This window comes from Dasypus novemcinctus, chromosome 27, assembly GCF_030445035.2.
Source record: "Dasypus novemcinctus isolate mDasNov1 chromosome 27, mDasNov1.1.hap2, whole genome shotgun sequence".
NCBI lineage: Eukaryota > Metazoa > Chordata > Mammalia > Cingulata > Dasypodidae > Dasypus > Dasypus novemcinctus.
The window spans coordinates 27,168,769-27,181,928 of record NC_080699.1 but is presented as its reverse complement, the minus strand read 5'-3'; the positions used below and the strand labels follow the sequence as shown (position 1 = coordinate 27,181,928).

The window sequence follows — 13,160 nt, the reverse complement described above, 5'->3', positions numbered from 1 at the left end:
CCTGAAGGAAATAACAGTGCCCCTTCCCTTCTAAAATAAAAAAAAAAAGTCTGACTGTGAGCAGAAAAAGAATTTTAATCAAAATGGAAAGTAGCAATAAACATGAAGCTTTCTTTTTCCTCTGTGGATATCATACCTGTCATCCCCACACTATTGGCAAGTAGGGAAAGCTAGTGAAGATTTTTCTAGTTTGAGATGTCAGCATCTATGTACAGAGATAAGAATAGTGCTCAAGGGCACAGTATAAATTTAAAATGGAAAAACTCTAAACTTCTGTATCCTACCTTTTTGCTTTGAATTGATATTCAGAGCTGTCCCTAGAGAGACTAACCAAATAACAAGCAAATTGCTATGTCAACCACAGTAATAGCTCACTTTTCTAATTATGAGACTGATAAGTTGCACAGACATTGGAAAGGCAGAGACAGAAAAAATGGAATTAGTTCCTCAGTCTGGTCTTTTGTTGGACTTGCCACATCAAATTAAAACTACAACACGTATTAAAAAAAGAAAGCAATTCCTACATTGGCATCCATCCTGGTTTGTAATCCATGCGATGACCTCCATGCTTGGGGATTAGGGATTGCACGGGTTGGTTGTTGGTTGCTACAAGCTCTTCATTAACATTGCAAAAATTGGGGCCTCCACAAATTTAGTAATTGCTTGTGGCTTTTTGCTCTCCCTCTTTTGTCCAAGCCCCAGCTGGAAATCCAGGTGGACAATAAGATCATTTGCATATACTAAACAGATCTGATGAGAGCGGGGTCCTCTCTTACACTGGCAGGAGGGGGAATTCCACTAGGGAGGGTCTAGGCAAAGGTTTCATGAGACTGTCTCACCAGGGCTTATTGAGGAAGTCACTATGCCCACCCCAAGTCCCGTCACAGCTGGTGCCTCTGGAGATTACCATCAACTTGGAGGTTTCTCTGACCATGAATGAAGCCGTCACTTTTGGGAAAATAGGATGGGGAGTGAAGTGGGGATTGTTAATCAAAGGCTGAACTGAATTAAGGATTTGCACTTTGTTTGCACCATCTCCTGAATGTGGTCCCTTGGCTAAAACTAATGCAAGTCAGGGCCCTGGGAAATTGAACCTACGGCTCTTTTCAGTTACTTCTGAGCTGTGCACGCATGTGTGTGAGTGTGTTAGTACATGTGTACACCAGTGTTTATGAGGGAATGTCAATGTACTTTAGGTTAAAAAAGAAGATAGGGATACAAAGGAGAGAGCTTAGGTTAGCTCTTGTGTAGATAAAAGTTGGGCTAGGAAACAATTTCACGCTGTATTAGCAAGGCAGGAGGAGCCACACGTCTCTCTGGGACGATGGAGAGACCAACAGTAGAACCCACAGAGCTGGGAAATTCTTCCCCAGGCGTAAGCATCTTTAGCTTCTCCATCTCCCCGCAGGACGGAGAGGGCCTCACCTTGACTTTTCCATAGCTTCCTTTGGGGATGAGAACCTTGTAGCCATTCACCTCCACAGAGAGCTCTTTCACCCAGGAGACGGCTGACCCCCCGCGGTGCTCATTCTTGGCCTCCACACTGAAGAAGGGGAGGCTGGAAGTCTGCAAACACTGTCGGGCCAGCAGGTAGGCACAGGAGCCTTGGAAGTGGAAGAGGAAGCCGTCAAAAGTGTGGTAGTGCGGCTCCCCAAACACCACACACGTGCTGGTCTCCACGGGGCTGCAGAAGAAGAATTTGCCTTTGGGTTCGCACACCTCGTAGGGGCTACAAGAGGCCTCCTGGCAGTAGATCTCGTTGTTGAAGTCCAGACAGCGGCACTTGATGGTGCAGTTCAGGTCATCCCAAAACACCTCCCCTCGCCGAAGGAACTGTCCTGGGAAATAATGACAGTAGAGCCAACATTTATTGAGCACTTAGTCTCCATTCCAAGAATTGGGCTGAAGCCTTTTTTTGCATTAGAGAATTCAATCCACCCAAGAACCCTGTGAGGTAGGTATTACAACCCCATTTTGCAGGTGAGAAAACTGAGGCTTAAGAGAAGTTGAGTAATTCATCCAACTCTGCAACCAGCTTCCAAGGCAACTGACAACGTTCACATGTCTAGGTTTTCCTAATCCGTAAAATGGGGATAACACTATTTTCTCATCCTTGTCTCATGGGGAACAGTGATGTGATATAAATCTGGCACACACTGATAGAGGAAGGAGCATTTGTAAATTAAGGTAGCCTGAAGAGAAAGCTATCAAAGGCACACCATTAAGAAATGTCAATAATGTCATGCACCAGGAGTGACTGTAGTTTGCAAAGGGCTGACTAAGACTTCTCAAGGTTTTTTAGACCTGGATACCTAATGAATAGAACCAGGCTTCCAGGCTAACCCAAGCAAAAGGCATGGGTGCTCAGTAATAGTCCCATGTCTGCCCAACAGGGAGAACTATGGCTCAAGAGGCAATTATGTTCCATACCTGTTGAGAATAGGGTCCAAAAATGAGGTAATAGATTCAATCACATTTCCAGTAGGGCACATGCATTGGCCATTTGAATGAGTCCCTCAATTCTCACTGCTCTTTGGCACTAGTCCAGGGCTACATATATTGTAACAGCCTCCTCTTGGTATCACTTCCAGTCCCTGCTTTTTCAGGCTTCCAATAAATGAGAGGAAAATGCCTTTGAATAGAGGAGGTTTGGCCCAAAAGGCAGACTCGCTGAGATAATTTTGTTTGTGAAATGAAGATATAATAAACCAGCTCTACGCAACACTTCCCTTGCAATAACCCAGGCCAGATCCCAATCTCATTAGATTGATATATGTCCAGCGGCACATAAAAATGCACAGCAGACTGTATAAGGATATTGAATTTGTCCTGTATATGAAACCCAAGCCCATAACTCAGGAGGAAAAGAATGAAGTCAAAGTGGGGACTTGGTACACAGCTGGCACCTGACCAACTGCCCAGAGCTGCCAGCCAATGCTTCCCATTATCACAGCATTTCATTCCCAGGACTCAGGTGAGAGGCTCTCCCTGGGTCCTTATGCTGCATGGCCACAGCTGCTCAGCTTGGCGATGCTTGGACAAAGGAGGCAAGGCCTGTAGGTTAGAGTCTAACTTATCAGGTCACTAGTCCAGGCCACAGAGGGGAGAAAGACCTGGACCTAGACCACCTTCAATAGGGGAGGCACAATCTCTGAAACCCTGGTGAGCTTTGGAACCAGATCCTTTCCTCTCCAGTTTAATGCCAGCTTAGTGCCAAAACATTTATTTGCTCTTCTGAACTTGGGGGACTTTACAGAGCCTGCAGAGGCAAGGATGCGCGGACCGGCCATCTTCACAAATGACCTTTCCTTAGACCCACAGGCAGAGGTGAGATAAGCCTGGCCACAGGGCAAGGAGCGGGGGCCAAAGGCAAGGTTGGGGTTTCTGTACGTGAAATTACAGATGAGCCAAGAGAGAAGCCGGAGGCCTCCTGGAGTTGCAGAGGGGGCAGGCCCCAGACCACGCTTTTTGTCTGCAGAGGGGAAGGACCCCTCTGAAACCATCCAATCCAACACCTTTTTAGAGATCTAGAAGCACCTAGTGAACACCATTCCACCAGCATCTTCCTGTTTCCCAGCACCCTGAGCTCATGTCTATCGTGGCTCTCATAATACACCTTCCTTGTTCCCGAGGCTGCCACCTGGACAACAGTAGCACGGGAGGCTAGAGGACCGTCGCCTCCAGCACCCACCAGAGGGACTGCTACTGCCATGGGGCTCTCCAAATGTTCACTGGAAACATGTGATGGATGGATGGATGGGTGGATGCATGGAGGGACAGATGAAAAATTTCTATAAATTACTGTAAATTCTTCTGGAAGAAGAACTAGTAACAGAAATCCTATTTTCTGAGTACTTTTGGACCCATAAGAAGCAGGAATCCCATAAACAGGGACATTCCTGTGAGAATCCTCAGCTATTCTGCACATCCAAAGGGGTTCTGACAGATTTAGAGAAGGCGCCAAACTTTTGATGCTGGTCGAAAGGAAACCCACCGGGGTGCAGCTCCAGCTTGTTCACAGGGACCGAAAGCCAGTTTTGATTCTCCCCTAATTCCTGGATGCTTTGCTGCTGCTTGGGGGATTTTAGGAGAGAAGCTATCCCAGGACTGCGCTGGTTTTTCTTTTTTTCCGTTCTTTGTAGTTGTACTAGGAAGCACTGATTTACCCTCGAAGGGACTTGGCGGTGCTCCAGATTCGCCCACTCCCGTGAATCGACAAAGTGCAGATGGCAGAGCAAGAGGAGAGATGAGAAAAAAACGTAGAGGGGGAAATGGCAACAGCAACAACAAAAATACTGTTCAACAGGAGGGTTTCCTTATGTGCCTCTGACTGAGCAATCACTCAAGCTCCGGGTCCACGCTGGGGCTGTCCAGAGAAGAGGGAGCGCGGCTCACCGCCCGGGCACGGACTCGTAGATCCACCGGGAGCACAAGCAGGGGTTCGGCTCCCGGTGTGATGAATGTGCATGCTAAAATTACCTTGATCTCCATTACCCAGCTGAGAGATGTCAAAAGAGTAAGGCATCAGGAACGAGCCCGCCCCCGTGGCTTAAAAGCCTGCCTGTCAATCTAAACTAAACAAACCCTGCTTTGTCACAGAGAAGAGGAAAAGCCGCTACCTCTGGAGGTGCAGCCATTGGCTGGGTCAATTTCCTTCCCGTCAACTTTAAATGCCCAGCGGCCTGGAACATTGACATTGGTGGTCTCTTGGATATTCACAATATCAGGGGTTCTTGACCCTGGGAGGCTGAAGAAATTGGTGAGGTTTCCACCATTAAATCCTGCCTGGAACAAAAGAGTGAGATGAGATTTCTGAGCATGAAATCAGCACCCTTCACTTGCCCAAAGGCCTCATGTTCAGAATCCAGCACACCTGAAATGAGGGAGACACCTTTCCCTGGGGTCACTGGGTGAGGACACTTGCCTAGAACATCCCACACCTGGACCAAGGTGATCAAAAATGGGCCAGACAGGCCTGGCAGGCCACCTGCCAATCAGATGCGCTTCTCCAGTTAGAAGCTGTTTGCAGGAGGCTGAGCAGCAAAGGCAGATGGACACGAGAGGATGGAGTGGAGAAGCACCTTACCTGGGCCATCACTCCACCAAGACCTGTCAGCGGATCACCACCACTCGCCGTTCCCGTGGTCCAGTTAATTTCATAGTAATTGAAGAGCGTGAATGTGTAGGAGCCATCAGACACCAGCACGGCCTGGAAGGTGTTCACCTGCAGCACGGGAAAGCACGGTCCCTGACTCACACCTCCCAGGAGGTCCCCTCCCCAGCAGCGGCTCCCCTCCGCCTGCGCCCTCCCCGGCCTGGGTTGCTCAGAGCGGGCCCGCAGCCTGGCTTTCCTGCTCTGCCTCCCCTCCGAATTTGTTCCTGCCTCTAGTGGGGGAAGCAAGGCATGTGGGATTGTGCATCTCGAGGAGAAATTGCGTGAGCAAAACCTAGAGTCTGACTCAGCGCCCCTCTTAAATCTTTGCCTTCTCCACTAGGCTAAGCCTGTGATGCTACGAGAGGACCAGCAGGTGGCAGCAGGATAATAAACTCCGGGGCAGAGCCGGCACCACGAGGCCAGCACCTGTTCCCGTGGCGGGGTGGGTGGGGGGCAAACCCAGGCGATGCGACTCAACTGGAAACCTGGATGATGAGCTCTCCCTTCCTGGAAAACACCGATAACCTTGATGAGATGCCTCTCCTCTTTAAAACGGAAGTGAGAATGTGATTTTTAAAAAAGTGCTTTATGGGGAGAAATTTCCCTTTTCTTGCACATAAATGTGTCATATCTGCAAAGGTCTCCATGCTTCTCCGTACCTCAGACCCACCCCAAGTCGGGTGTTTGGTTGCAGTTTTTGTTGTTGTTGTTGTTTGTTTGGCCCATTCCCATTTTAGAGCTACAAAAACCAAGAAGAAGGGGCATATGTTGCTGGAAATTTCACAAAGCCCCAGCAACAGAAAATGGGACTCAAGCCAGAGCTCCCAGCCCGCCCCTTAGCGTGCTGGCATGGCACAGTGCCTGAATTAAAAATTTTTAGGACCGGGATATAATATAAATTTTAAAAAACCCTTGCACGTAATTTTCAAAAATAAGCCATAGCAAACCCCATCCATTATTATTTCCCTTCATTAATCCCTTTCCTTGACACATGTTTCAGGAAATTTAAGTAAAAATAGAGCTAAAACGGAGAGGCTATATTGATCTTTTTCCATGCAAACCTAGCACTTTCTCAACTGCCTGACACTATCCTGGTGAGCATTCTGTCAGACCCGAAGAAGACCCAAATCCCTATCCTGTGTAATCAAACTGGGGAAGAGGATCTTGGAAGCCCCAAATCTCCGCATCCTAGACAGTCCCAGGGACGGAGACAAGGTGCAAGTAAAGAAAGGCCCTTTTTGTAAAAAACTTTCTCTCAAGCTCTGTTCTCACCACGGCTGATGGCATTGACAATAAGGTTGCCCAGGTATATGCCGTTGTTCTTTGGCCCCGTTCAACAAAAGAGGAAAGTGGGGCACAGAGGTGCATGAGCAGCCAGCTCAAGGTAACTCTAAGGTCACCAGTAGGGTCAGGCCCAAGGGATGGGGGCAAAGTCAAGGTCACCCAAGGACTAAAGTTGAACAGGAAGTGAATCCCTTCTCTCAAATTCCTTTGGTCCCTGCTTTGTCTTGAGAGCAACCCATTTTGATCCCCAAAGTCACTTCCAAACCAATAACCCTAATAACACTCCTGTACACTCACGCTCTCTCACGCACACACCTACACTCACACATTTCTCCCACGTTAGTTTTAAGACTCTACTGGTCTGTATTTCTGAAGCCATCTTGTTAATTCTGGAAAAACCCTTTCATGTTTCAGAGGAGTCCCAAGGATAATTCAGAGGAGGTGGCAGGGGAAAGAATTCAGGACTTGGAATTGGAGACTTTGGTTTGAACCCCAGCTCTGCCTCCTGTGAGGGTCAAATCCCTATTCATGCCACTTGGACAAGTTGTTTCATCTCTCTGGGCCTGTTTTTCACTTTTAAAGTAGAGACAATGCTTACTTATGGCGGAACATTTTTGTGAGGGTTAATTGACATGCCGAAATAGGCTCTCTGCCAGGAGCGAAGTAATCCTTCAATAAAGATTAGGTTTTCCTTCTGTGAAATAAATATGTCTCCTTTCCTTTTTCTTTCTGTTGAGCTTCCATGATGTTTTGTGCCTCTAAAGATCTCTCAAGCCCAATGTTCAGTTTGCCTGATAGGTGCTCATACACAGAAGGGGAAACACAGGTTAAAGGGTGATGGGAAAGGTGGGACCAGTACCAAGGACAGGGACAGATGGACATTTTTGCAGCTCTGGAGGACCATATGGTCTTTTTTTCCCAAGGAGCTCAAAGCACTTAGATGTTGCCCCATTCATCCTCAAAGAAAGAGTTCTCACCTAGTCCAGAAATTCACTTCTAAGTACAAACTTGAAAGTATCTAAATTATCTTGCCATTTTTATTGCCAGTGTAAGTATTTTTTTTTGAAAAAATGGTGGTCAGCATTTGATGGGCATTTCCTCTCTTTTTTTTCCCCACTGACACTAAAATTTATCGATTGCTGGCATCCTGCATTCTAACGCTATAAGGTATGAGGCTTAAAAGACATAAAACATCACCCAAGGAGTCGTTAGCAATCCATAACATGACAGAGGGAAATGTATGCTTCTTTGGAGGTTATTTCTTGCCAATGCATCCACTCTTTAAACTTGTGTCTTTCTGTTCTACAGAACATTTTAGCGATAAAGTGTTTCTTGATGCTCTGGCTAGAAGGTGCTAAAACACAACATACTTACTGGGTTGCAGCTACGAATTGCAAGCCCAGCATTTTCCCACTTCTGCCTCTAACTCAGTAGTTTCTGTTCACCCCTACATAACTGACCCATGGACAAGGAAACTGGAAACAGATGGCATTGGAAATAATCCCAAGAAAGTAGAGGGCAGATTTTGAGTGTCTTTGTTTACCGGAAATTATACAAGTGAAGATGTGTCTGCTATTTCAAAAATCTCCACTGCCAAAGACATCCAAATAAACTGCAGGCTTTCGTGAAAACTATGATCTGTCCCTTTATGTAGAAAGTTGATTATCTCTACAATAATGCCAGTGATAATCTTTCTTATTTGATTGCTCATTTGGGATTTCAGAGCAGATGCTGAAACTTTATTCATGAAATGCTTTAACTGCCCACTCTAATTAACATCGACCTAATATTGTTAGTCCCGGTCACAATAAAAAAAAGGGCATAACATAATAAAAGGAGCCAGGTCATTTGTGCCAAATCCAGCACACTATTTTCCACTTCCGTTTTATGAAAAAATGGAAATTAGCAATGTGGATAGGCATTACACCTCCTACAAGAGGAAAGGACTTTTGGGTCCCTAACGTGCCTCAACTCCTCTTCTGCCAAATAAGAATGCGGCCAGCTGCAAGGAAATCACTGAGGGGTTCTCTTCAGACATTCATAATGAGTTGTGACCGGGGTGACACATCTGAAGCATTAGAGCCAACTGGCCTGGAAAGTGGGTGGCAAGACTCACTGCTTTAACTCAGGGGAACTGACTTCTCTGCTCTACCAATTAGGTTCCTTCACAGTGGTGAAGATGGACAAGACTTAGATGATGGGGTATGAAGTGGTAAAAGGAAAATTTGAATTATTACAGGTGTGGTGCTGCTCCCTCCATAAAACGTGACTTCCTCCCATGTCACAATGAAAACCCAAGTGGCAGAGAAGGTTGCCATGTCTTTGAAGTACTTCCTGATGTCCTTGGTGGCTCTTTTCAAGATGACAGGGTCCATGGTCTCTCTGTAATAGATCTCGCCTCGGATTCCATTGTGCACATCTGCCCAAAATGGGGCAATGAAGGCCCTCCCATCCGTCAGGGGAAAGGATTCTGGCGTGAATTGGCTCACCAGCACATTGAAGGAAACAACTCCGTTGTTATTGACCTACGAAAAGGAAGAGAGGTTTTGCACAGTGGATCTGAAACCATGACCACATCAGAGGCAAAAACCAAGATAGACATCTGCCTAATCATATGAACAAAAACAACTTTCAAACTGCTGAATTAGAACTCCCAAACACCAGTTTCTATTGCTCAAGCCAGGAGGTTCGTTTACCTCCAGACAAACTCATTGGCTTTCTTTCACTTTCAATTTGTAGTCAGCTTTGTTTCTTATTAATAAGCAGTCTCATTTTCATGTTCTCTACCCTAACTCTATTTACACTTTCAAATGCTGCTGGGTTATGAGAGAAAGTGTATGTGTGTGTGTGTGTGTGAGAGAGAGAGAGAGAGAGAGAATGATGTGTGTATGTATTGGGGGCTGGGTAGGGGTAATGTGGGCAGTAAAGACAGATGCAGTGTCCCAGAGGCAAAATAAACAGAAGTAAAAAGGAAAACAACACAGAGAAAAAAGTTAGGTTAAAAAAATTTGAGGAGCTCTATATTAAAGCTTGACTCCCATCATATGACAAAAGGGAACTGTCAGAGAAAGATAAATCAAATACTCACTCCATCATCAAATTTAAGTTGCAGGATGAACCATATCCTGCTCTGGATAAGACACTTAAAGGACTTCTATTAATGTCACAATCACTCTAGTACTCGGAACAAGGGCAAGGTTAAGACCTACAGGTGCCGAATTCCTTTACTGCTCTTGAGGTTTGAAGGTTTCTTTGTGCAATCACTGCACAAAACTTAAGACAAGAATACTTCACATTATATATGTAAATGACTGTCTATAGTGGCCACTTCATGATTTATAAATGGCTTAGCAAATTTACTAAATTACTAAACCTTACTGCAAATCAAAGGCCAATACATATACTTGGTTTATACCAAGTAAAACATTTTCAGCTTTGCCTGCACCTGCATCTGTATCAGTTGACAGATAAGGCTGATTTAACCCTGATGTCTGCATGGGTTCAAGAGCAGGAACTGCTGTGATGGGAATCCTTGCAATTCCTCAAAATAGGAAATCTGAGATCATTTTCTCACACATTCCAATTGTTTGTTATGTACATAGCATCAGTAATATTACGGATATTAACAGTGGCCCAGATCCCAGAGTTAAGTTAGCTGTAACCTGGGCCCAGAGTATGTCAACCTGTTTTGGAAGGAAGAGTATGGATTTTGAAAAGGAAGCTGAAGACTGAGCTATAAGGACAGCAAAAGTTGATTAGGTTTGAACAAGGCTGCACTTCTCGAAGTGCTAGAAACTCAGGCAACAAATTACCCTTAAATAAATCTGCCCCAAACTAAGGGCCTTCCTTTGGCAAGGGCAAGAATTCTTCAGTACACTGGAAGAGGAAGAGGAGCTTAGCTAAAGAAATTTATCCTCACGCCTGGGAGGCCAAGGCTTCTAGATGGAAGTCCTGGACTCCCTTTTCGTCTCCAAATCAGATCAACTCATTCCAGAACTTACAATCAGCTATTACAGACACAGACATCTGTTGTGAGTAAAGCAGAAAAAACATCTCAGGAAACTGGAGCTTTGTGTTTGCTTGGGAGTGATAGGTGTAATTAACACACGGGGCCAGTCGAGGAAGCTGGCAATGACTCACTCGTGTTTTGATTATAGTCTGTAGTTAAGATCAGAGGTTCTCAAACTTTTGTGGGCATCAGAATCACCTGGAGGCTTGTTAGACACAGCTCACTGGGCCGCCTTCCCAGAGATTCTGATTCAGTAAGTCTGGGGTGGAGCCTGAGAAGTTACAGTTCTAAACAAGTTCCCAGGGGACGCTGTTGCTGCAGGTTCAGGCACCACACTTGGAGCACCGCTGGTTAGATGAGGGAAGAAGGAACAATTTTCTGGTGGAAATCAGCCCTGAGCTATACATCAAAAGACAGGGCAGATGCAACTCCATGGTATGGAGAACGATGGATGTGGACCTGCAGGGAGTCCTGTTTTTTCCTCCAGGGTAGGGCACAGGATGGGGTGGGATCTATCTACGATGGGGTGGGGTCTACACCTTCCTCATCCAATCCTTTAAGGCCAAATACGAAGGCAGGTTCAGTTGCCCCAAACTTTCTTCTCAATGTGTAACAGGCTCACTAGCAGCAAACCCAATGACCTGAAAAAAATAACCCAAGAACAGAAATGCCCAGGGGACCTTTGACAGCAGATGGCATCGTTTCTTAGTGCAGGTTTGATGATGGGGCTCTTTGACGTTTCTACAGACTCAACGAAGGAGGTCTGTTCTGCACATGACTTTTGCACAATTGTGCATGGAACGATATAACGCTCTGACTCTGCTCCAAATTGGGAGGAGGCCCCCAAACCATAGCTGCCTAAACCCTTCATAACCCCAGAAGGAAGAGAAGAATGATATTGCTCCTATCGTGGTCCATAGTATCTTTTCATCTCGTCGTGTAGCAGAAGTTATGTTCATGGCATTGGGGCCTTGGCTTCACTTCTGTGTTTAATCATCCACAGAGGCGATTTATTGCCCTGTACACTCCTCTCCTGTGAACATCAGTCATTAAATACACCTTTGACTTTCTTAATCATAAAACCTATCAGCTCATGAAATCTCAGAACTTGTCATTTTGGCTGCCAATAAATCCCCCATTCCCAGAGCCCTGGAAGAGGGTATTTAAAATGCTTTCCTTAATGACAAACAAAAGGAAGCGCCACAGAGCAATAGCTGGGCTGCTTCTCCACTTACATAGACAGTTCGGTAAGGAATGCCAAAGAAGAAAACAGGGATGGCCAACTTAATCTCGGACGAGCTTCCATCATCTACTTTAGGGGTTTTGGTGTCGTTCTGCCAAAAGGGATACATGAGCTCCCTGGGCTGAGCTGTCAAGAGAGACAGTGGTTAGACAGGTGGCAGCTCCCTCTTCCACTGGGACAGGGGCAGGGGCTACTTTCCTCCCACCGACTAAAGCCAGCTTCTTTCAGTAGGTCTTGCAAACTCAGTGTGCGTCAGACTGCCCTTTCATTTATCCTAAACCTAATCTATGCCTCACGTTATCTTCTACCTCTGGGAAAGGGTAATGTAATGTAAAGATTAATTGGTATTTTGGGCAGCATTGACCAATTTGCCTAAGAAACGGAAAATCCATTTCCTTTAGAAGAAATCACCTTGTGCTTCATTTCTATGCTCCCGTGTATTTTGGGGAGATGGGAGGTTCAAACTGGCTGAATGTTGTGAAATCATCCCCTGCCTCGAGCTCTCAGAGGACTGAGGAGCAGCCTGTTTGTCTGGTATGGCTTAGGAGGGTTTGATCCCAAGGCCAGGTATAGAGGCGATGGCCAGTGGCTAGGAAGCACCCTTGCAGGTCAAGAATTCTGTGATCATGTCTTTTCCTGAAAAGAGTCCCCTCCCTCCTGCTCTATAGAGAGAGAAGATACCAGATCACAGGAGGAAACAAACAGCCCCTGGAACCTGCACGCAAGTGGGAGGAGAGAGTTTGTAGTTACTGGCCTGGGAATGACCTTGATTGAGTCCTGTCCCTTGAGAAGGCTCTCTGCCCAATTCCTGTTTACAAAAGTCAGACCTGAGATCCTCTGGGGCCTGGGGAATTGGGGCCTTGCGAACTCTTTGGGGAGGAGGCACAGGGCTCTCACTCATCTTCTTGGCCAAAAGTGAGAGGCACCATACAAACAGAGATGGCCTTCCTCCTGTGACAGTGTCCCCACCTCTCCTGGCCACCTGGCTTGGTTCTCAGAAGTTTCCCATCCAGACTTGCACGAGGTATGGCCCAGTTTATGCAGCAACATTTAAAAAAATTTCCCCACTGTCTACCATGTCCGGTGCCTATGAAATAATCTACATTTTGGGTGTCAATTTCCTCGACTTCTTTCATCTCTTCTCTTGAATGAAAATAGAGCATCCTCTTTTCTTCCTTTTATTTTTTAAATCGTGTTTGTTAGTTTTCAGGAACAGTGGCAAATCCATTTCGGGCCTCTGGCCACAGTTCTTGAGGGACCTGCTTTTCACAGTCCAGATGCTAACACTCCACTCTCTCGTCGGGGCCTGTCCTTGGGAAAGTTCCCACTCTGTGCTGATGGTGTCGATAGGCTGGTGAGCAAAGGGCCCAGGACTGTCCTGCTCCTTCGGGAGTCTTTTAACGAGCAGAGAGCAGCTCATGTGACAGAGAATGCAGAGTAACCAGAAAGCAGCACAGCAGTGCCTGGCA

General features: G+C 46.1%; 1 protein-coding gene across 1 annotated transcript in view; it reads right to left on the bottom strand.

The window, feature by feature from the left end:
* Window positions 1–13,160, bottom strand: part of TECTA (tectorin alpha) — a 150,638-nt gene that overhangs the window by 54,540 nt on the left and 82,938 nt on the right. Inside the window, exons 9-13 of the mRNA XM_012525555.4 lie at window positions 11,684–11,817; window positions 8,677–8,964; window positions 5,087–5,224; window positions 4,620–4,785; window positions 1,426–1,838 (exon numbers count right to left, since the gene is read on the bottom strand). Of these exons, the coding sequence (XP_012381009.2) occupies window positions 1,426–1,838; window positions 4,620–4,785; window positions 5,087–5,224; window positions 8,677–8,964; window positions 11,684–11,817 (1,139 nt within the window). The remainder of the gene's footprint in view (window positions 1–1,425; window positions 1,839–4,619; window positions 4,786–5,086; window positions 5,225–8,676; window positions 8,965–11,683; window positions 11,818–13,160) is intronic.